General features: G+C 43.4%; 1 protein-coding gene across 5 annotated transcripts in view; it reads right to left on the bottom strand.

Moving 5' to 3' along the window:
* Nucleotides 1–24,583, bottom strand: part of znf512b (zinc finger protein 512B) — a 38,363-nt gene that overhangs the window by 5,903 nt on the left and 7,877 nt on the right. For 3 of the 5 annotated variants that reach the window (XM_050065777.1, XM_050065775.1, XM_050065776.1), the window contains exons 4-15: nt 15,200–15,279; nt 14,915–15,043; nt 13,322–13,497; nt 12,933–13,210; nt 12,762–12,833; nt 10,204–10,338; nt 8,672–8,793; nt 6,702–6,794; nt 2,122–2,220; nt 1,280–1,534; nt 781–1,122; nt 347–448 (exon numbers count right to left, since the gene is read on the bottom strand). In XM_050065777.1, coding sequence (XP_049921734.1) covers nt 347–448; nt 781–1,122; nt 1,280–1,534; nt 2,122–2,220; nt 6,702–6,794; nt 8,672–8,793; nt 10,204–10,338; nt 12,762–12,833; nt 12,933–13,210; nt 13,322–13,497; nt 14,915–15,043; nt 15,200–15,279 — 1,883 coding nt within the window. The remainder of the gene's footprint in view (nt 1–346; nt 449–780; nt 1,123–1,279; nt 1,535–2,121; nt 2,221–6,701; nt 6,795–8,671; nt 8,794–10,203; nt 10,339–12,761; nt 12,834–12,932; nt 13,211–13,321; nt 13,498–14,914; nt 15,044–15,199; nt 15,280–24,583) is intronic. The other 2 variants (XM_050065778.1, XM_050065779.1) reach the window with 2 other exon arrangements.

Genomic DNA, 24,583 nt, shown 5'->3' with positions numbered 1-24,583 from the left:
AAAAGGAGTCAGTGTATTTTGTACAGTAAATGTCAGTCGGCATACCACCAGTTTGGAGAAGCAGACAGGACTACTGACACAGAAACTACACAATGTAATGCTGTAAAGGGGTCAGCAACAAGGTGTATTTTAACTCCTTCGTGTTTCTATAAACTGAGGGTGTTCTGACATACATCTACTGTATGTAATACTCTGACTATGGATAAGTACCTCATACAGCTTCACTTTAAAAGATCCGAACTATCCTCTTCAGACAAATCTCTGAACTAGTATTTTGTTTAATTTAAATATGGAAAGATATCTTCTATATTTGGTGAGACATACTTAAACCAGACAATGTTCTTACTTCATTGGTACAGCAGATGAAGCCCTTCTCCTTGACTTGGTTTTTCCAGGTCTCTAATAGCTCTGGGCTGAAGTTCGGGAGGCCGGGACGGGTGTAGTTTAACTACACACAAAAGAGGACATTTATATCAGTATATTGTATCAGGTTACAGTTTCAAAGTGTGTGTGTAAAATAAAAAGAGAGACAGGGGCATATTTGTGTATTTTGGTGTTTTTGTGGAGCCTATGTATGAGAAGGCTGGCTTTGATGTGTGTCAATGTGTAACCATGTTTGTGCCTATGTGCGTGAGTGTGTTAATAGTCGTGGTCTTCTTACAGCACACAATGCTGCCCTATGTCCATACCTGTGCATGTGTGTGAGGTGAATATGCATGTGTTCATGTCTGCTAGAGATGTGGATCATGTGTGCTCAATGCATCCCCTCTCTGTCCTCACCCTCTTGCTGTCGGGCACCAGGTCATCCTTGATGCGGCGCTTGGTGCCCCAGTCTTTGGCCAGCTCGTCCTCTGCTATCTCCTGCAGGTGGAACACTGCCACCTGAGCTGACCGGCGCCTCACTCTGCCACTGGGGGTGCGTTCAAAGTCGTCCCCCTGGCTCACATTCTGTGCTGCTTTTTCCTTTACTCGCTCCCTCTCCTTTTCCTTTTCCCTGTCCTTGTCCCTGGCTTCTCTCTCCTTCTCCTTAGGCTGGCCGGATGGTGCTTTCTCCTGCCAATCCTTCTTCTCCGACTGGCTTTGCTCCTTCTTGCCTACTGACGGAGACTCCTCAGAGACCACCTGGGGGAGCAGTAGGACACTTCTTTGAGTGGAAAATGTGGGTAAACGTTGGCTACTTATTACAGTAAGATCTAATAAACGTGCTTCCAGACAGTGGGAAACAGAAAAAAGCCTGTTTGTTTGCTATAATAATTACTGTCTTCTAGGATGATCTTACCCTCTCTTTGCCAGTGTTGTTGTTGGTGTCAGTGATAATGTCCTTGTTGTTGTTGTTGGTGGTGGCTGTCGTGGTGGTGGTGATAGTCGGGGAGTGTTCGGTGCGTGCATGGTAGTCTCTGCCAGCCTTGGAGCGGTAGGTTTTTCCACAGTGCTGGCACAGAAACACAGGCTTCTCATCGTCAGAGAACTCTCTTCCACAACGTTTCTGGTGGTACTGGTAGCCCATCAGGCTGGAAAAGTGGGCTGAACAGCCCTGTATACATGTGTGTGTTTGCACACAAAATGTTTGTGTGATCGTGTGAGGCCAGTGACAGAAATGAGACAGAATGAAAACACACATTAAGCAGGAAACTGGGTAAGTGGAACGACATGTAGGTTTAATGGAACAGTATTACTGCATTTGGTCAATATTTTGTGGTTGCTGTTAAAAAAAAAAAAAAAAGAGAGAAAACAGGAGGAAACTGCTCATTTTTCAGTGTGAGGACATGTCACAGTACAGAGTCTATTTTTTGCAGCTCTTTCTCTTCCTCTCTCTGCCTTTTGCACTCTAGTGTGAGTAATGGGAAGCAGAGTGTTGATGTGGTTTTGGGCAACATGTCAAGAACAAGGCATAAAGGAAAAAGGAGGGAGAGAGGTAAAAAGGAGGCAGACACAAAAAGAAGAGCCTGAGGAAAAGGGCGAAACAAAATCGAAACTGGCAGATGAGGAGAGAGGAAAATGTGACGTGAAAGACAGAAAAGTTGGACAAATGGAAATGAAGGACACGAGAAAAGCAAGAGTGGCAAAGAATGAGAGGAAGGAAAAGAGAAAGGGACACTGGAAGAAAGACGGAGTGCATACCTCACTAGGACACTTGATTCGTCCCATCTGTTTGAGCACTCGGCGCAGCCTTTCTCTCTCCTCGTGCTTGTCGCCCGTCTGGCCTTCGCTCCCCGAGGGCTGAGGGGGAACAAACACAACGTCGCATAAGTGTGTCCCACCACAACACCTCCCCCTCCCTCCTGACTTTTCATAAGAAAAAAAAAAACGGTGATGAAAATGTGTTTTCCATCTCGGGTGTTCACACTGTGCCAGGATCATTAAACGGTTTCATGGTGAGGCTGTTACTCAAGGCATGTTTATGACAACTGTCAAACCCATGTTTTCACTCAAGTGTTGGCTGGTGCCAAACCCCAGCCAAGACCAGAACAACAGATGGCAGGGCTGCCAGGGAGAAGAAAGCAGAGAAGTGCAGGGGACTGGAGAGAGTGTGGACTTACTGAGGAATCCCAGTGGAGCCAACTTCATGTGTTTTCTCATGTGTTAACACACAGAAAAAAACAAATACGACAACTGAGACACAACCTTAGCTTTCTGGAAAGGAGGAGGTGTCACACTGCCAGAGCACTTCACTACTTCAAGTAAATCTAAGTCAAGCCTGCAGGTGAGAGAACAGACACCAGCTCAGCCATTGATTTACACTGGCAGGAGGAGAAACCATGAAACTACATCAGCATGTATTCCTAATGCCTCTATCAGAGGCAGAGAGGGAGCAAAAGAGCAAGCACGGGAGAAAGAGGAGTGAGAGAAGAGGCGGCAGTATCACAGCAGCAACAGCAACATCAAGGTCAAACTCAGTAGGTGACCCCTGTCCTTCTGTCAGCCCTCTGTGTTTTCCCACACTGCACTGGGGCTGTGCAACGTGACCGCACTGACAACACAAGGACCCAGGGTTAGTGCAAATGCCAAATCAAATCAAACTTCAGAATGCAGCTTATACAAGACTGAAGTACAAACTGCTTCACATAGAAACGATAGAAAAATCCATAAACGATTAAACGCAAATGGTAATACAGCCAGCAACATTAAAACACAGACACAACTAAGGAGCAAAATGAATCAGTAAAATATTTTTTGCAGTTCCCAGAATACAAATACACTTCTATTCCAATATAAAGACACTGGACGAACTGATTGGACCACTGCAAAATACAATATCTCAGTGTATTTACAGAAAAAACACCTCGGTTTATATAATATGTCCTCAGATGACCAAGCCTGTCAGCACTTGCTGTGCACTGTGGCCATAAAAAAGACACCTAGAATAAGCCTCTTTTCCAAGAAAATATTCTTTGGTGCTGTCAAAGACACAAAAGAACTGTCGTCTTGATACACCTGAAGGCATTAACAACATATACTTTATATAGGAATGCATATAAAATGTCCTCAATGCCCTTAATGCTCGAAAATATGAAGCCAAACACATACACAACATTTAATAGCATGATTGGTGCTGTTAACTAGATATACAGACATCTTAGTAGAAAAGCTGATGACTCATTGTAAAATAAAGTAAACATTTCTACCTAAATGCTAAAGGGCTAAGGGTATGTCTTAAGACTCTCGGCCTCTGATTCCATCTGGTCTTTGATTTTTGAATTTACTGCTGATGAAAGTTTTCTTGTAGATAGAAAAAGAAGAGTATGACACAAGTCAAACCTGGAGATGATGAAAGCCTCCTTTAATCAGCAGCTACTTGAGTCTAGAGCACAATCACAGACGACGCAGCCTGTCACAAAAGTTTTAATTATCTAATCTGAAAAATGTTGCAGGAAAGTTTGGTGGTTTGCTGAGGAAGAGTATCTTCACGCACACACACACATAGCACTTCTCTTTTGCTCCGCTGGCCTGGAAAGCCGCCAATAAGGTCAAAGCACAACAGGTCCAGACTGAAGACAAATGGCGGTATCAAACAGTTTAACTTGGCTGCCGCAGATGGCACAGTCATCCATCATCACTATTAAGCTGACAAAAATACACATCCCGAGCCCTTTTATACGCGCACATATACATGCATGTGCGCATATATCATACGCGATCAGAAAGTGTGTTTGCACAAAAACACAAACACACATGCTACAAAGTTTGTTGCACGTACGTTCATTAATCTTTCATGATACTTTTTGAAACAGGCAGCGTTGAATTATTCAGTAAACTTCATAGCAGTACCATTGCTCTAATGCAGGAGTGTCATGATAATATCTTAATGAAGCTCTCTGCTGTCAGAGTTAAGACAGCTGCAGAAAGAAATGTGAGCACTTCAAGGACAGGAATACCAATCACCATCACCAGTTCAAGTGTATGATCATTTACAGGCCCTGAGCTCAGATTTTTGGAGAGGGATAGCAGATAGCAGTTGACAATACATGTGCAACAGATAAAATGTAATAAAGCTCATTGGAACGACGGGTTTTCAACTGTTGACGCATACATATATTGGTAGATATGTGCATGTAGGACATCCCTCACCAGCCATAGTGAAAGCTGACACTAGCAGTAGTGTACGGTGGATTTCCATACATAGAGTCACAAGTGCAAGTCTGACTGCCTCCTGAATAGGTGTAGTGCTTTGGTGTGGTGTCTAATGACTAACTAGCCTGTTCAGTGGGTCAGTGTGACAGTGGTGAAACATTAGCTGCAAAGTATCCTCATCTGGACTACTGATTGATGAATTAGGGGGCAAAGATCAGCTTAAAAGAAGGTCAGTGGCACAGCTCAATAAGTTTATCTCCACCTCGTATCTATAAGGAATTTCTACAAAGACCTAAATCACTGGGTGTTAGGGCAAATAACCTGAGAGCTTTGGCATACTGGTTTCAAACCTACACCAACCATAGGGCCATATCCCTCACTGCTTTGTTGTATTCAGCTATGCCTATCACACCACACCTCACTTCCACCACCCTCTTAGCCCATCAGTCTTTACTACATGGGCTCAAGTGCGGAAACATTTTGGCTGGCAGGCTGATTCGCTCTGTGGCCTGACTGTGGCAAATTATCAGTTTCCCCCCTCACTGTATAATTACTCCTTTTGGGTTTGGCATGAAAAGAGTATTGTCTCACTTAAGGTTCTGTGCATAGCAGATGTTTTTGCTTCATCCATTCAGCTGAGAGCTAAATTTGATAAACTGATATTTGCAGGTTCGAGTAATTTCCTTTAATCCCTGGACAGTAGCCTCTAAGTATTTTATTTTCAACAGCTCCATCTCTGAAAGGCGCATCGATCCATATCATCATATTTAGGATACGCCTTAAGCCTAGTTCACATTACACGATTTTCACTGTGATTTTGACGTTGCAGAGGATCTTGAGAGCCACTTTGCGTCGGAGGTGAGACGGCAGATAGTCTGCCACGGCGAGTCCTCATGTGTGAACAAGTCTACGAGCAAGTCGCCTCCTTGTCTGCGACTGGGACTGGATATGTGGCATGCTAGAAAACTGGAGAAGTGTGACACGACTGACAAAGAACATCAGCTAATGAGAGGCGGGATACGTCCCACGTCAGCACGCAGGAGGGTTGCCACTTGCCTGGTCCACTTATTAGCCTCGACTTTGGGCTTGTTTCTAAAGTGGAGTTGCTTATTTGGGCTTGCTCTCTAAACGTCACCTTTATATATCCATCTATTAATTATTTAAACGCATGATAGTCGCTTCTTTTGGGCTTGTTTCCATAGCCCTGGTTGCTTGTTTCTCTCCCAAGATCTGGCAACACTGACTAGCCGGCAAGCAACAACAACAATGGCGGCTTCCACAGGATCACAGGGAGCATGTTGTGTCTGGACCCAGGCCCTGGAGGCAGATCTGATTCAACACGAGGAAGAATATCCATGCCTTTACGATGTGTCGTCTCCAAGTTTGGTGACGTCACCGCATTATCTGGGTCGTCTCCAAGTTTGGTGACGTCACCGCATTATCTGGGGCTCTGTCAGCGAGGGCTCATTGGAGAAATCTTGTGGTGTGCACACACAGGTCGTAACACAGTTGGCGAGACTCCCGCTGACAGAAACACACGTCGCCAGGTACTCAAAAGATCAGGGTGAGAATCGTGTATTGTGAGCTAGGCTTTAACTCTGAAAATCTGTGTCACCATCAAACAATGCCAGGCAGATAATGACAAGCATTTGAGAAAAAGACGATGAGGATAACGTTATTTATTCTGGAATAAATCGGCAGAGTGGACATATTTTGGATTTTAGAGAAAATACAGGTCAACAGACAGAGCACATCATATGTACACAATGGCGTTATGAGATAAAATGCAATGTTCCTGCCTGGCCTGCAACTCAGTCTGCCAACTTCTCACAACAGCAACATTAGCTGCTCTGGTTGAACTACTGTCAGCTGAAAAACAGCCTGTTTTGTCCTGTTTTGTCAGGAGATGTAGTGACTTAAAGCAATAGTGATTAATAAAAAAGTACAAGTGCAACAAATTGAAATCCACTTGTGTAGCAGACTGATTCTCCATTTTTGATCCCTTTCCAAAATACTTGGAAGAACAATAGATCCAAATCCTCTTACAGACATTTTTAGTATTCAGTGTGAGAACAGCTTTCGGAATCACGTGATCATACATGTGCATGTGTGTGCCACTGTGGATGTACCTTGGTGCTGTGTTCAGCCATGGTGTGGTAGTTGAGGCCGGCCTTGGACCTGAACTGTTTGTGGCACTGCTGGCACTTCAGGGCATCCTGGAGCTGCGAGGGTTAAAAGCCAAAGAGAAGATCAAATAACATTTCTGTGAAAGGAAACTAACAGGTAACTGTACTCTTTATTGGATGTGTCAATACAGCAACATTTCACCTGTAACCTAATAGAGTTTGTTATTAGCGCGCAGTTTTGGTCAGAGCAAAGGACAAAGGCCACATCAAGAAACTTTGGGAACCAGAAAAGCCAATTTAACACAAATTGTTCCTTTTTGTAGATCACTCTCCTCGCCTCAGTATTGATTTGGAGACAGAGGTGTTTTGATGGTGAGTGACCCGCTGGTAATGTGGTGATTCTGTCATTGCTTTACGGCAGACTGTCACTTTAATAGAGTCACACGGGCCACTGGACCAAGGACCCATTAAAACTGCTATAGGAACACATCTCTCTGAGGGCCTGGAGGCTGCTGCGCCATTCTGGCCGGTCTGTCCTCAGGAAAGCTCAATATAATGTCGCTGGATGAACTTCCTCCGTGCTTCACCTCTACCTTGTTTATTACTGCTATTGACCACAATTGAGTGCAATGCAAACAAACCGCAGAAGTGCACAGAGTCCGTTCCCTTGATCCGTTTCAACTGATATTAGCCTGCGTATCTGGGCAGATGATTAAAGGGTATTACATGAGAAAACTGGTTGAGATTACTGTACTGAGATACTGCCTGATGTTCTTTCTACAGCCTACCAATCAATATCATTACTGTAAGGGCTCCCAAGACTCCACACAATGGGGTCCTCAGGGAGAAGTATCTAATAACGTTGCAGTCAAAGTTATAATCCAATGTGGAAATTACAGCTCTGGGTTGAGAGAGCTTTATTTCATACTCAGAAAAAAAAACATTTAATAGTAATTGTGGTACACTGAAGTTTTGTCAATATGGTTTTTGTTGATATAATATATGAATTCAACTGAGGCGTTGTGTGTGTCTGCTGTGAATGTCCATGCAGATTAACACATCATGTGTATTGCATAGAGTCCTGCATCCGGTCTGGTACTCAGCGCGGGTGGTTTATTGTCCTAATATTTTTTCCAGGTTCAGTTCTGGGTGGCAAAAAGAACCTGCAGGTTGGATCACGGGTGTTGGATGATTAAGATATTAAAATAAAATGATAATAATTAATGTTTTAACATTTTAATCCACTGACTGCTGACTTTGTGTGTCAGCTCTGTCCTCTGCGTAAGCTGCGACATGAAAGCTGCTTCAGTCAGGTGCAATATGAACAGGCACATTAACTGTGGGGATGTGATGCTCAATATCATGTAAAATAAGCAAAAAAGTATTTATTTAAATTATATTTCCTGAATTATCCTCATTTTAAAATATCATATTTTAGCTTCACATGTATAAAATGACCACAAAATGATCACTTTCAACATGCCGCCTGACCAAATTATTCTAACAGCAGATATTATTACAGGATTTGCGGTATCGGGTCGGGCCGCAGATCTTGGGCTGTGGAACTAATTGGTTATATGTGCAGTTGGCGGCGCATGTGCGGTATTGCAAGTAGCAGTTCCGGTTCGGGAGCGGACTATGATGTAGTGTCAAATGTTACACATGATCCTGAGCAGCACAGATTTAAGACTTCTTTCCAACAGCACTGCGTACCCACGGCATTCAGCAGATATCACATGATGGTTTGATATTAATGACATTCAGGTCTTATTCAAATTTTCAGCAGACAGGCTTTTCCAGAAATGTGAAAGCAAGCTTGTACTGTGGTGTTTGTCTTGGATTAGTATTAACTACATAGGAAAACATTGTTTTTTTCAGTTTCACAGCTCTATCAGAGTTTGTGACAGCGCACACACACACACACACACACACACACCCTCCCAGTCTGACGGACAGCTGTACCGCCCACTGACCTTCTGGCAAATCTCCATGTGTTTCTTGAGGCCGTGGATTGTTTTCCTGGTGACGATGGAGCAGGTGGGGCACACCACTTCACCTCGCTCGTGGATTGCTCGCTGCCACTGGGTGTCAGCACCTTAGAAACATGTGGAAACAGTGTTACTCTCTTTGGTACGGTGCCCTTATGGGTGTAACTGCTACATTTGTGTACTTATCTGCATTCCTGTGTCCTTGTCTTACAGTGAATTCTATGCCTGTGTTAACATGTAAAATACTTATTAGTGATGTAAATGAATCTCTTCAGGGGTGATTCCCAAACCCCAAAGGTTCATAATCATCTGGACGGAGCTTATTTTATTTTATAATCATTACCAGGTCACAGTGTATTATATCTGTTATTTACTTAAAACATGTATTAATAATTTGACAAAATAACTATGAAAACAATTTGGCAATTTCTCTGTTGTTTGCATGCTGCCACGAGGTGTCAGCCTTTGAACCATAAACTCAGCCGGGACATCCACCAAGTATGACTAGTCATTTTGAGTCATACGTTACTGTACTTCAAGTCAGAGACCTCAGAATGTGCAAACTAGCCAATTACAACTTAGAGTTAGACCAAACTGTTCCCATTGCACCAAATATTATGATGTTCAGGTACATAACACTGGTGCAACATGCTTCATCAGATTCACAGTCTTGTTATTTTATTCTTGGACAAATTTCACAATAGTGCTGTATCAATTTGTTGATTTGTCAATTAGCTGATTAACAGAAAACAGATTTACAACAACAATTTTGTTGACAAGATTCCAATTTATCTAAATTCTTAAACATGAGGATTTGTTGCTGTTCTCTGATTTATATTATTATAATTGCACTCTCTGAGGTTTGGACCATTGGTTAGACAAAACAACAACAGTTTGAAGACATCCCACTGGGCTCCAGGAAATTGTGAGGGGCTTTTTTCACTGTTTTCTGACATTCTATGTACTAAATGATTGATTAAATTGACATAATTAAACAGTCAATAATCAAAGTAATCATTAGTACTAGCACTATATCACTATCTGTAGGGTTGGGGGACAGGCCCACTGTCACAGGGGGTCAAAGGGTACAGATGACCCTCACCAAGGCCCAGGGGGTGCCATGCAAAGGCCTATGCACCACGGGCAGTGCTGGAGTGGATGTGGGGCCCAATTTGGTAAATTCTGCCCCCTCTGTCCATTCCTCATGGCTGGGCTAATGAGTAATATGACGATATACACCGTGCGATGGTAGAAATGCATCTACCTGTAGAGCTTTGGCAGTAATGTTTCTTCTGAGCTACCCGAGGCAGGCTACGGTCTCGCAGTGTAACGTGATTTGGGTTGCCATGTTGAATTGAAAGAATTTTAGTTTATGTTTATGTTATGTTATGTTTATGTTTTGAATCAAATAATATATACTGTGACTGAAGATTTTGGCCATATCACCCACCCCGACTATTTTGTGATGTTTATTATGTATTTTATTTAGGCCTTTAAAAAATAATCTGGGAGCTAACCAGAGCTGGTTGTAGCTGGATCTTTCTTGGAGGACTGACTTGAAGTAGGTCTTCTCTGGGGCTCCTCATTGAACCCACTCCCCTCTGATCTCTTTGCACGGCCCGCCTTCAGCTTCTCCTCCACCTTAGTCATACCTACAACACACACAAAGACACACAGGCGTGACAGTAATTAATACTCCCATTGAACGTATTCAAGATAAAGTGAGTGATACAAGCAGAGAGGAGGAGGACAGATGGAGGACAGTGCTGAACAAGAGAAATGCTAATAAACAGAAAGCTGATACTGGATATAAAATATTAAAAATGAAAGGTAGAACTGAGAGAAAGAGGTTGTTTTGAGTTATTCTGAATCAGTGACTGAAAGAGAGCGAGAAAGAGCAGTCCAGCAAACTGTGGATGGATTGTTTGATAAGTGATGATAAGTAGTTAACAGCCTTGTGCATGCTATATGAGTCACTGAACACTTTCAGCATATGAATGAGACTGAAAGAGAGAGATGCTGGAAAAGCACTGTGTATGTGGTGTGTGCTTGGCGTGTGAGTCACTGATTCATTTAGTTGGATATGAAACACCTCTACAGTTACATTAGCACTGTTGAAAGACCAGCCCCATTGATCAGCAGCAGTGGGGAGCATTCACAATAAGTCGCGCAGCCAATCACACAATGTTGTAAAGTTGTTTTGAACGAGCCCACAACCCACAATCTTCATATCTACCGTCCAGCAGTGGTACATACTGCATGTCCTCCCATGGTTTCCCTTCAATCAGTGAATCATCATCCTGTGGCCTGCTGTATTGTCCGTAATTGGTGATGAATCAGCTCGCTCATAGTAACAACCTTTTCTTCAGAACTTCAATTATTCACTTATTTATTAATATCACCCCCACGGGAGGTTACCACACAGCGTTGTTGGATTGTTAGTGGTCACCAAAAAACATCTTTTACTGTCAACAACAGGGTGGAGGGAGGCTTCATCCTCACTGATACGTTTTCATTTTAAAACATCATTTTTTTTCTGCCTTTTGATTTGTGTTTTCCAATTTCTTTTTCCAGCATCCAGCCGATCTCCATCATTCCTCATCAGAAAGGGTATAAATGAATGAAGAAGGAGTAATGCCAGTACCAGTGGGCCAGAAGGCTGTGACAGTTGTGTGACTCTAAGACGTGGGTAACAAGTTAGTGCTGTATTTGGTTGGCAGTGTTTAGTCTTTTCTTTATATTGTGCGTCCCTGCTACAGACGATCTGGTTCCCTTTTGGAGCTCTTTTCTCATTGGTGGTCCTTTCTCCCGTTCTCGTTTTAAATAAACTTCGTTAAACTGGCGATTTGTTTTGCTTGCCTGTTTCTGTTTTTGAAAGTTCCATCTGTTTCATTGTGTTACTTCCCCCATCCTCTAGACCTCTGGCAGAGACGCACAAGCATTTTGGCATCTTTTCAGAAACAATCTCTGCCCACACTTACATGCCTGAAAATGCATATCACATGACCATTCACGTACACTGGGAGCGTGCCTGTATAAACAGGAAGCAGACTGTCTACACTGCAGTTGGTTACTTGGTTAAAAAAATACTACAGAGATGGTGAAAAGTGTGACCAGAGATTTCTTTGCTTAGATGAACAACCAGGTATGCATATGGGAGTTAACTGGAATTCAGTTCATTCTGATAAGAACGTCCATGATCTCAAAGGTGTTTAAACCCCTCCCTTCTGTTTTGTTTTTTTGCCTCAAGTAAGTTAAAAATTGAACTTTCGTGGCAGATTTCAGACAGACTGTAAACACTGTGCAACAGGAAGTAAAATGAAATAAAAATGAACTAGCTTTCAGATTGATGAATGTAATACAGCTCAATTTATACATCTTTTCGAAGTGCAAAATTAAATATCATGTTCAGACTGCTAACACTGGTAGCATGCTAGCAGCGTAACCTCTAGCATGCATGCATAGTAGATTATATGTCGTTCTGACAGGCCAACCTCCTTACTTATTTGTCACCATGCATTATTGGTCCTGTTTTTGTCTCTGTACTGCCACATGAACATATTACACAAGATTATACAGTGAAAAACACTCAAAATGAACTTTTCTGCCATTTCTGCGGTGTGTTTCTATCCATAAAGAGATGCATTTCCTTGCGTTCAACACTGGTGGTGTACTGTGTATACTATAAAGAAATACGGACATGAAACAAAAATGTGTGGTAACGAGGAGTAAGAGGGTCGAGGCAGCTGAAAACAGATTGGAAACCGTTGCAAAGCAAATACAGCGACATATCAGAGCCGTACGGAAAGCATTATCCATTGCCTGAGGAAGCCATGGCTACCCACACAAATCAAAACAGGTACGTAGGCTTTGCTATAATGTTTTGGCATGACACGCTGTGATATATAAGACCCTATTGGAAAGCAAACCTGGGGGTCTGCGTCATCATTTTCAAAAGTCTTTGTTTCTAAGACACCATAGTGTGCATGCTAGGTGTAAATCAAGCAATAGTTATGCATTTTAAAATGAAAACGTATTAGTGTGGGTGTAGCCTGAGATGAATTCTTGTATTTACCTTTCAATCCGAATGTTCCAGATATAGAAGGCTGCTCTCCAGTGAATTTCTTGGGCGTTTTCTGCTTCCGTCCTGGCTCAAGAGAAAAACACAGAGCAAGGAACGGTGAAACACATACACGCAGAAAATGAAAATATGTGGTCGATGACAAAAAATATGCTGTAATCTTACTGTGCCTCATTCGCTCTGGGTCTTCGTCAGGGAAAGACGGCGGAAGGCTGCCTCCTTCACTTTCACTGCCCCCTGCATCAGACGACGTGCTGTGGGACTGCTGGGACTGAGGCTGGACTGGCTGGGACTGGTGAATCTGCTGTGAAGGCTGGCTGTGGCTGTGCTGTTTCCTCTCGCTCTTCTGGTGGGCCAGCTCCCCGTTCTGAGAGGGCGTGGACACTTCGTGGGTCTTTTTCACTTTGAAGAACATCGGAGAGGGGGGACTGTTCTCCATGGGCCTGAATTCACAGACCGAGGGAGGACAGTTTTGGGCAGTCAGCATTATGTTGTTACTAACACCGTTATGTGGGTCAGTGTGGGTGGGAGTTTGAGCTCTAAATCCCAGTCACCTTTTCTTGGTGTTGGACTTGACAGGGGTCTTTTGAAGCTTAGGCTGCTCGTCCTTGGGCTCCATGCTAACCCTGTCTGGGTGGTTCCACAGCTTGTGCTTCTGCAGGCGAACCTTTGTGGCAAACACTGCCTCACAGTAGGGACAGCCATGACTCAGCTTCTCGGCTACGGTGGCCTGGTACAAACACAGACATGAGGAGAGGGGATTTAGAGTGAGATCCCTCCCTACGCAAAATAAACTGACAGTAGGGAGCTGTTACTGGAGGCATTCAGATGACAAATCACAGGCTCTTGAAACAACCCAACAGCTCGTGTATGCGCAATAATCACGAAATGCCTGTGCTATTTATCAATCTAGATTGCTCTGGTGTGAGTTGTCGAGTGTCGGAGATATCGGCTGTGGAGATGTCTGCCTTCTCTCGAATATAACGGAACTAGATGGCACTCGGCTTGTGATGCTCAAAGCATTAAAAATATATATGTTTCCAAAATCATGACCCGGTTACTCAAGATAATCCACAGACCTTGTTGTGAGTAGTTTCATGTAGGAACTATTTTCTTTCTACCAAACTATACCAACCAACAGTATCATCACGCATCTACTCAGCATGTCCTTGTACAACAGTTCGTATGATACCTAACGAATTAGTGCCCAATGAATAACGTTATATACTTAGTGTAAAGTTATGTAGGTTAGGTTTAGGAAAAGAAACATGGTGATGATGTACATTAAAATAACTCACACTCACTGGTATCACACGGTCCCAAACATCAGTCTCCTAGGGGAAAGTCCAGTGTTGTTTGACCCATCCATTACCTCATCCTGCCTTCTTCCAAGGACTTCAGCTTTTATACTATTTCCTTATTTACTCCGGTTGGTGCATTGTTTACGAGAGCACAGCTTCCCCCATTACCTGGGTTATACATGACTTACTAGCTCATGATTAAGTGGGTTATATATGAATTGTGGTGTATTACTTTTTGGAAGTATATGTATGATCAGTGCATGATCATACTCATAGAAAAGAGGCTCGTGACAAGATGTTAACATTAAAGGCGACCTTCTCGGCTGAGCTGCAATGTTAGCTAGCTCAGTGGTGATGCGTGTTTTCTTCTGCACACTTATAAGGTTGGTGGGTGTAGTTCAGTACAAAGAAAACAGTTCCTACATGAAACTGCTCACAACAAGGTCTGTGGATTCTCCTGAGTAACCGGGTCATGATTTCTGGAAAGAGACACTGCTGTTGAGTTTTTCAAATGTATTTTTTGGCACTTTAGGTGCCACAAGCTGAGCGCTATCTTGTTTCATTATATTTGAGAGAAGGCAGACATCTCAAACACTCTGCATCTCACACAAAAGCTCTATACTCCTAAACAGCACTCAAGGTAAGAGGGAAAATATGCATTTTTTGATAATGGGGTGACCTGTCCCTTTAAACTCTGACTGTGCAGGTAATTCATCACAGACTGCGATAGTCCTTCTATTGAATCTTTTCTTCAGCACTTTTACTGTGATCCAGTGTTAAAGTCTACTCTGAAGCAAAAGGTGGAAATAGCCGCATAGCAGGAAAGAACAGAGGTTAGTGACTCACCCCCTGGCAGCGTTGATAGTGGTACTTGACGCCATAGATGCTGGGAAACTCTAACCAGCAGCCTGAACACGGACACTTAACCCTGGAGCGGCGCTTAAACTCTTCCTTCCATTGTACTATCATATGGGCCTGCTCAGGGGTGAGGAAGAGAGAGTTCAATACATGCAAGGATTATCGCTATACTGTACTGTATATCGTGCATATTCATGGGGAGCTGCCTACTCTGTGCAGGAGAAAAATGGAGCCCACTTCAAACACCTACTCAGTTCAAAGAGGGATACTCACAGGGATGCTTCTCAGTTCCTGCACTTCTGCTTTAGGGCGACCTTTCCTCTTCCCCTCTGCTGGCTCATCACACACCGGACCTGGGAGAGAGAGAGAGAGAGGTTCATTTAGTAATGCAAGTGCCTCATATTCATGGAAAGGAGATAATAATTAATGATATCTTTGTGTTGGAACATTTCACAGAGCTACACAAATACTCACCGTCATTACCCTTTTCAAAATCCCTGAATATAGTGACATATTCAAACTAAATATGGACACAACAAAAACAAATATATGCAGCTAGATGTTGGGTGTGACTGTCAGATAAACAGGAGAACAGAGCGCATTTGTGAATGCGTGTGTGTGGGAGAGAGGGCAGTGTGGGTAAAGGCCTTCTGTTGAGCCAAATAGATCAGCTATAAATCGCTAGCGTCTGTGTGAACCTCTGACACAGCACACAGCAGACCGACCGCCTCAGCTTTCTCTCTGCTCCCTATTGCTTTCTCCCTCCATCCCTCATACTGCTGCTTCCCTCTTTTCTCACCTCATGTCTGGCTTTCTTACTCTGCCTTCCTCTCCCTCCACACACCCTTCCCAATCTTTCTCCATGCAAAACTTTGGAGAAAAGGCGGTGCACTGGCTCATTACTGCTCTCTTCTCGGCTACAATTAGACCTCTGCACTATCAGCCCTGCACTCTATTTCCTCTATACAGTGCTGCTTGAGAGAGGGAAGGAAGATGGAGAGAGCTGGGGATGAGTGTATGCATGTGGAAGAAGAGGAGGGAGTGTGGGGTGGGGGGGGGGGGGGCAAAGGGAGGAGAGGGAGAGCAGCGGATGCTGAGGTAGAGAGGAGAGAATTGCAGAGGCAGATGACTTCTTCCTCTGACCAAGCAGAATACTGAATGACAGTGCTGCAGGTAGGAGCTGAGGCTGTACTCTGCTCTTCAGAGTGATATATCTTTACATGTGCTCTCAACTCCCCCTGCATTGATCTAGCAAGACCAGAGAGCGGCAGCAGAAACAAGGCGAGCAGGAGACAGAGGTGCTGCTGGAGCCTATTCAGTCATATCAGATCTAGAGAATGTCAAAGGGAAGCTACTTGAAGTGGAGATGATAGTCCTTTGTTGTGAAGTGGAATGCAGTAGTGGTCTTGCATAGACTCCCTTTTGAATCTGTTTCACTTCCCCATGCTGAGGAACACGACATTGTGTCTGCCAACTGCTTTCTTCTCCTGCAAACTCATTGACAAGCAGCGACAGGATGCACACATGCCTAGTGCAGCTCATTTGTGGCGCATCCCAAACTGGATCAGAGCACTCCGTGTGCCCACCAGGATTATAAAAATGGCTGGGAGGATTTTTCATCAAATAAATGAATTGACTTCCTGCCATCGTCGCACATACAAAAACAGCTCATGTTGGCAAAAGGATCGCCTTCGACCCAAAAAGCATCTCTCCCTGTCAGTGATGTTAATGTTAACCTGCCACGACCTCCCCTTCTCATTTCCCTTTGTTTTATTACACAGTATCAACTTTCCCTTTTCCCCTCATTTTTCTTCTTTTTGTTTCTCACTCAGGCACAGACACAAACGCGGGCTGACGGATTATATGTAATCTTTTACTTCAGCCTCACAATAATAAGGTAGAAAGAAAATAAGGCAGGGCTGAATAAGATTGAATGAGAAGTAGCACAGCATTGCTGGCTGTGTTTGGGAATAGTTCATGACACAAGGTGCAAACACATGCATAAAAAAAGCACACACTGACACACACAAACAAGTACACAAAACCATTACCAGTGTGTGTGAGTGTGATGTGTGTGCATAGATATGAGTGTATTAATATTCTCCCGGCGACAGAGCATTTCTCTATTAGCTGTCTGGGTAGCAGCTGGGGAGGTGATGCAGTCGGCGGTGCAGCTCTTGTGTTGAGGAGGAAATTGAGCATGCATTCTAATTCCTGTCTTAGAAAATAAAGGTCTTGTAAAAGAAAGGCATAATTAATGAATTCTGCTCTTGGGAAAGATATGTTCTTGTTGCTATGGGAATAAGATCCACTTGTCTTAGTTACCACTATCAGAGGCCTCTTTCCAGCGAGCAGAACAATTAGGCCTACATACAGAGGGCTACGATGCAAATAGGCATGTACACACACAAGCCAAGGAAGTGCAGCTGCGGGTGCAAACTTAACTGTGAAAAAATGAAATGTAAAACTTGTCTTTCCTGGGGTGAAATATGCTAAACACAATAAATATGTGCTCAGTATCTACTTTGCTTTGCCTGCTCGAGTATGGGTAGAGCACTGTGGCGCTCAGCAATCACAACCATTGTCTTGGTATGAAACAAAGCAGGCCCATTGTGTCAAATCTAAACCCCGGTTCTCAGGCACAGGCCACGGGGATAAAACAGCTGTTCAGCTAATGTCAGAGTATGACTCGCTCCCAGCTGTCTGCAACTGTTGCTCCGCACTGGTTAACCCTGACGAAGAGAAGAGAAGAGAAGAGAAGAGAAGAGAAGAGAAGAGAAGAGAAGAGAAGAGAAGAGAAGACCCAGGACCCAGGAGTGCTGGCAGCTGCCTAATGATCTCAAATAACCTCTGAGTTCTCCTAGCTACGCCTGCAACTGCTCCCCCTGATAGCAAGGGTGCACACATTACCCACAAACACACACACACACACACACACAGGCGCGCACACAGAACAGTCATTTGTTTTCCTCGACAAACACTCACACAGGAGCCTTTGTCTGTGTCTGCACAGTAGGGTTTAGACATACTGTAGTTTAGAGAAGGACAACACACACAAATACAAACACCACTCACCACTGACACAACAGCCATGGAAAGAAGACACAGTATCACTACTTCCTCAATCTCAACAGACAATAGATGGAGAAACTGATACACCTGGACACAGCGCAGGGTAAACACACTGACAGAGTGTAACTGCCTCCTTAATGTGTAAGCCATCCTGGTTTACAGTGAGTGTAACCACCGTCCCGACTGCCATGTCTGCTTTAAAGTTTATCCATTTACTTCTCTACAACTTTCCCCTCTCACACACATTCTCTGTTCAGTGGCACGTCAGCACTTTTACTCACACACATGCACACACAAACACACCTCCTACTACTTCCTATTTTCCTACATGTTATTTTTCATCCTGTACTCTAATTTGCTCCTCTCTGTCTCTCCCCCTCTCACACACACGCACACACACAGCACAAACCGTCCCATCACATACGCACCTCTTTTTGAAGACGTCCCCATAATTCCCTCCCTGTCAGGCCTGCTTCCAGACAGTGAGTAAGAAGAAGAAGAGAGGTGGAGCAGCACCAGAACAGTCTTGCAACCCAGACACTGACTAACTGAAAGAAAACCAGACTCTCTCAGTGAGTCTGGCTCTCACTCTCTTTGTCTTTTCCTCCCTCCCTCTCTCCTCTCTCTCTCTCTCCCCCTCTCTCTTTGTATAACTGTGTATATGCTAATCTCTTACACAGATACACTTGTTGACAACACACACACAAACATGGTCAGACTAATTTGTTATCATATTGTGCTGGGATTTTTCTGCAAAATACAAAATGTTGTGCCATTTCACCTCCTCTAAGTCTATAGTAGTTAAATCATAAATGGTAAATGTTCTGTACTTATATAGCGCCTTTCTAGTCATCCGACCACTCAAAGCGCTTTTTACACTATGACACATTCACCCATTCACACACACATTCATACACAGGTGGCCGAGGCTGCCATACAAGGTGCCACCTGTTACTCAGTTTTTAACACACTCACACACCGATGGAACAGCCATCAGGAGCAATTTGGGGTTCAGTATTTGCTCAAGGATGTTATGCCATGCAGACTGGAGGAGCCAGGGATCGAACCGCTGCTCTTCCAATTAGTGGATGACCCGCTCTACCTCGGAGCCACAATGTGTGCCAATGACTTATACGTTGGTGCTAGACAAAATGGACAACGGCTTTCCTAGGTAGGAAGATGCTTTCATAAATATATTTCCTCAATTAAAGCTTGACTGAAATCACATTAAGTCATCGCCTTTGTAGTATAAAGTAATGTCAATGTGTTTTCTCAAATTATTGCTCAGGAAGATGACAGAGGAGAGATCCGTCTCCCAGGATGGGCAGACATCTTTCAAATATCTTGTGTAAAGAAAAGACCAACATAGCAAAATGACAGTGTAGTAAAGTTATAGCTAGACTGTAGCATGAATGAAGAATAATACCAGAAAGAATTGTGATAGTGTACTACTATTAGGGTACCAATGGGTGACCATACACCACAAAAAAATTCGAGACAGTCCCAAATTACAAGCAGGTGTCGTGAATGCCAAATCCTGTCCCGTTTGTCTCGAAAATTTAACTAAACGTTTTTGATTGGTTACACCCCAATAAAATATTAAATGGTGATCAGCGTGAAACATTATTTTAGTGTTGCACACAGGCAGTGCTATGTCAGAACTAAGTCTACGTGAATAATGGCCGTTTTTTTGTTTGTTTGTTTTTTGGTCGTTTTTTTTTTTTTTTTTGCACAGTAGTGCCGCAAATTAGCAACTGCTAGCTACACATAGCAGCGACACATTGTGGCAACATATAGAATTGACAATGCTGAATTAAATCATTTATGGAGGAACATCACTGACATGGTGGACTCAAGCTGTACACACATTAGGGCTGTCAAAATTGCTCAAAAATGACATTCGAATATTCCTTCTAAAAATAACTCATAGGTTCGAACCATTACATTTTTTTTTTTTCGCATTATGTCCACAAGAGGGCAAACTAATACAAGGAAACATACTTGTATATGTATTAATACAAGGAAACATAACTACTTGTAGGTATTTTTATTTCAACAAAAAACGTCTTTGAAAACATTTACATACCTACACATTAAAACACATAAAACAATAATCTATAACATTACGTTATAAATGACGGCGGACCTCTCGCTCGCCCCCCCCTCTGACCCGTCACGCCAGGGCTACACCGCCCGCGGAAGCGCTGCAAATAGCCTCGAAGCGCAGAGAAGTGAAGCCAGTTTCCTTTTGGCGCCCATGTTAACCGATTGTGTCATCCACACCGTGGCCGGCTCGCGCCCTGCAGCGATCGTTTCGGCGTCTGGTCTATTTTCTGCGCGAGCCACGAGCAAATGTGTCAAGCAGTGCGTTCAGTGCAGCAGCCCAGGCCAACGCCCACTTGAGGACAGCTACGGTGGTGTTTTTTTTTTCTCCAAATCAAATATCAATTTTCACATTCGAAGGTCCATTTCTTTTTTCAAATTCGAATTTAAATTCAAATTTAGAATATTCGTTGACAGCCCTAACACACATGGTGTTGCAAAGTCATTGATTCAATAAAGTTGGTCAAAAAAAAAAAAGTAAAAACATTACTGCAGGCACCAGGAGCACTTTTTATTTTTCCTAATGACAGCTGACTTTATGTTCATGAACAAAAACAACACATTTTAGTGTTGAGTTTTGACTTACACGTTTTACTGTTACTATTCATTGACACTAAGGGTGTTTCTCAAAGCCAAGGAAGGATGACTAAATGGCTGAATTTCAAGGATGCTACGTCCTCAAATCCCGCCTAAGGAATGTTCCAATGTCAAGGATCCTTCAAATTCTACAGAGGACAGAGTCTGTCCTTCAGATAATTTTAAAGGATGCATATGTGTATCCCCAGCAGGTATAAAGTACCCACAATTCTTTGAGCATGATTTACTGGAAGTGAAGGTGGGGCCTCTTCAACGAAACCTGCAGGATTTAGATAAATGTGTCATTTATTTGGATTAATATCTGCAGTTTTTATCTTACAAGCCTAAAAAAGTACTGACAGAAACCTCATGATTTCCGCTTTCCAAAGTGTCCACTGCCAAATGCTCTGGAATGCTGTGATTAAGACAAAACATAAACGTTTTGAAATTAATCTTTATAGCAGTGATGGAGTGATAAGTGACACAAAAGTTTCATTTGGCCTATATGTTTTTTTTTTTTAAGTGTAATCCAGTAATTTAAACTTAAGAGAGTGCCAGAATTCACAGTACCCAGAAACCCCCTCAGTCTGCTGAAGGTTAATGACACACACCTGAGGGCACTTGTTAGCCTGTTCTGATATGTGTTCACCGAATGCTAGGAAGGACTTGCTTTGCCTCTGTACTTTAAGAAACACCATATATGTAATGTACTGGAGGCTACATGCCACTTGGTCATGTGACCACACCGACCTCCACAACCCCCGTCCTGAAATTATCCCTTTCTCATAAGATCACCCTTGGTACCAAAGTTGTGAGTTCAAACATTCTACATGTGGTGGCTTTGATAGATCTATTTGTTCAGTGCACAGTGTATAATTATACTTGATATCGGGGTTTGTGCAACTCTGTGACTCTGTGATAAACAGACTTGAGCCGGAGATCTTCTTACTAAATAAGTGATAATTAGTGCCCAGTCTGAGAAGAATGAGTGTCCTAAGCAAAAACTATTGTTCACTGCTCTGAGCGGTCTGAACGTCTGGAGAGGGAATTACTTTGTGTGGAGTCCAGGAATCACCACACAGACCTGTGGTAGGCTCAGTTTACTAGCACCACTAAACCACACTTACAGCAGCCAAATCAAAGAAAAGAGCCCGGGCTTGAGATTCCTGCTACATAATCCTGTGACTCACAGTACCTCAACAGCCTCTTCAGACCTGCATTGATTTTACAGCCTTCCACATCAGCTGCATGCTTCATATTATTGGAAACCTAATCTATTGCCTGATGCCCGTTTGGCCCACGGCCAATAGCATGTTTAGTGACATCCAATCACAACAGCTTCGGATGACTGGCCACATATGCGGCCAGTGAATTCCTCCGGGGGAAGATGCCGACAGGTGAGCTGACAGCAAAGCACATAAAACATTTTTAAATGTAAGACTGACTGAAGAGAAGATTTGAAAAACATACACAAATCACTGTGGAATTTGTCATTTATGCTCTGAGACATGTCACAGTACACACATATACCAGCACCCATGGAAAAAGGCGTGTGTTTATGCAACTGCGCATGCAGTATATAAGAGCCAGACAGACAATGCCTGCTCCAGACTGTTTGCTGTGCCCTCCTTATGGACAGTGACTCACCGACTCAATCTCTCTCCTCTCCCATTTCCCTGTACTCCTTCTCATCTGCCATCCTCAAGCCTGCCAAATATAGGTGTGACAAAGATGACAAAGGACTCTCCTCAAAACGAGATGCAGCATCAGGCTGAGAAAAGCACCAGAATTCAATTTCATCCCAAAACAAACATTCTCCAATCTATAGCTCTTTATCGATCTTATCTTTTGGTATTTCACCAATTTGGGAGACTCAAAGCATCAGCAGGTGAGAGCTACAAAATATGTGAAATATGAGGAGGGTGAGGATGGGGAGTGGGGACAGTGGGTGAGAGTACGAACAGCGATTTGCAGAGATGGGATGGAAGGTGGTGTGGAAGGTGAGGCCAGCGGCCCGGGGATTCACTGCTTCTGCTAATGATACTGCCAAACAAGTGAGCCAGGAGAAAGATGAGGAGTTTGGGGAAGGATGAGAAGGAAAGGAGTGACAGTTATGCGTGGAGAATGGGACAACAAACGAGCGAGAGAAAGTGTGAGAAAGCAATAGCCGGAGAGGGAGAGCGAGAGATTGCTGCTGAGGCAAATATGCAGGGTCAGCAGATGGCGTCTGTGGGCCTGAAATGAAGGTCCTGCAGTCAGAGTAGTGGACTGTCATTTGAGAACACCCATGGCTGTGCACATACACACACGCAGACATGTAAACACAAACAAAAAGAGCACAAGTTAGCACATTTGAAGAGACAGTTCATCCAAAAACCAAAATACATATTTTCCCTCTTACTTTTAGTGCTATTTATCAATATAGACTGTTATGCTGTGAGATGCCAAGTGTTGGAAGTATCTCTTTCCAGAAATCACGACTCCTTTACTCAAGATAAATGTTAAGTGTAACTTAATGTAAAGTACGTCACGCCAGGTCAGGTGCGGATGTTTCCAGTCGCCACTTTGTCAGTGGTGTGTGGCTGCAAGTCTCTCATCAGGATGAGGAAATCAGCTCACCAGTCTGTAAACTTTCCTTCTGCCAACTTCTAGTTAGCTAACAGCTAGCTAGGCAGTTTGATGTTTTCAAATATAGACATCTGTAAACATCGAGGAAAAAATGGAGAAGAATGGGCACCAGTTGAACGAGCATCCTGCTAACCATTGTACAGGCCTTGGAAATAAACTGGACAACCTCCGTACCGCATCAGTTTCTATCAGGATATGAGGAACTGTATTATCCTTTGATTCAACAAAACTTGACTTAATCCTAGACAGCACCGTTCAGCCTGGTGACCTTTTTTCTACGTGGCAATCTAAGAGAAGACTCCGGCAAGAGAAGAGGAGGCATGTGCCTTATAGTGAATAAAAAAAATTCCACAGCCAGAAACCATGGATTACCACAAATATGCGGACATATGGACAATTATGAAGCAGCAGCAGCAAATGATGTAAGAAGACGCAAAACAAAAGAGGACAAATTACAGTGCACAAGCCAAAGGAACTAATGGGATCACATTTCACCGCAGCTGTATGTTGTATAATTTCCATGTGACCAATAAATTGTTGCTCGATTGCCTGATTAAGGCAACTACTGCTTTCATTGTTGAATAATCTGTATTTCTCGATTAATAGATTGGTTGTTTGTCAATGTCAGTGTTTCCCAAAGCCCAAGAGGACGCCCTCAAATACTCAAACCAATGGATCAATGATCAGATTAGTTGCAGATTAATTTAAAACTTTTTGGGGGGCGTTTTTGCCTTTAATTGATAGGACAGCTAAACATGAAGGGGGAGAGAGGGAATGACATGCAGGAAAGGGCCACAGGCTGGAGTCGAACCCGGGCTGCTGCGGCAACAGCCTTGTACATGGGGCGCCTGCTCTATCCACTAAGCCACCGACGCCCCAGATTAATTTAAAACTTGACAACCAGGGGGCGTCAGTAGCATAGTGGATAATGCCGGTGCCCCATGTACAGAGGCAATGCCTCGCTGCAGCGGTTGCAGGTTTGACTCCAGCTTGCGACCATTTCTACATGTCACTCTCTCTCTCAACCCCCTTCACTCTGTCCCGTACAATAAAGGCAAAAAATCCCCAAAAATAATCTTAAAAAAAAACAAAAAACAAAAAAAAAACTTGACGACCAATCAATTAAAGGCGCTGTATGTAAGAATGTGGCCAAAACGGTTACTGCACTCAAATTCTAAATACTGCCGCGAGTCGTGTCCGCCCCCCCTCCCCTACAGATTCGAGGTTGCTGGACAGCGGCACGCTGGAGACTGATTTGGTTGCCCATGGGCGGCTGCC

This window comes from Epinephelus moara, chromosome 16, assembly GCF_006386435.1.
Source record: "Epinephelus moara isolate mb chromosome 16, YSFRI_EMoa_1.0, whole genome shotgun sequence".
In the NCBI taxonomy this organism is placed as follows: Eukaryota; Metazoa; Chordata; class Actinopteri; order Perciformes; family Serranidae; genus Epinephelus; species Epinephelus moara.
This window is presented reverse-complemented; position numbering and strand designations above follow the sequence as displayed.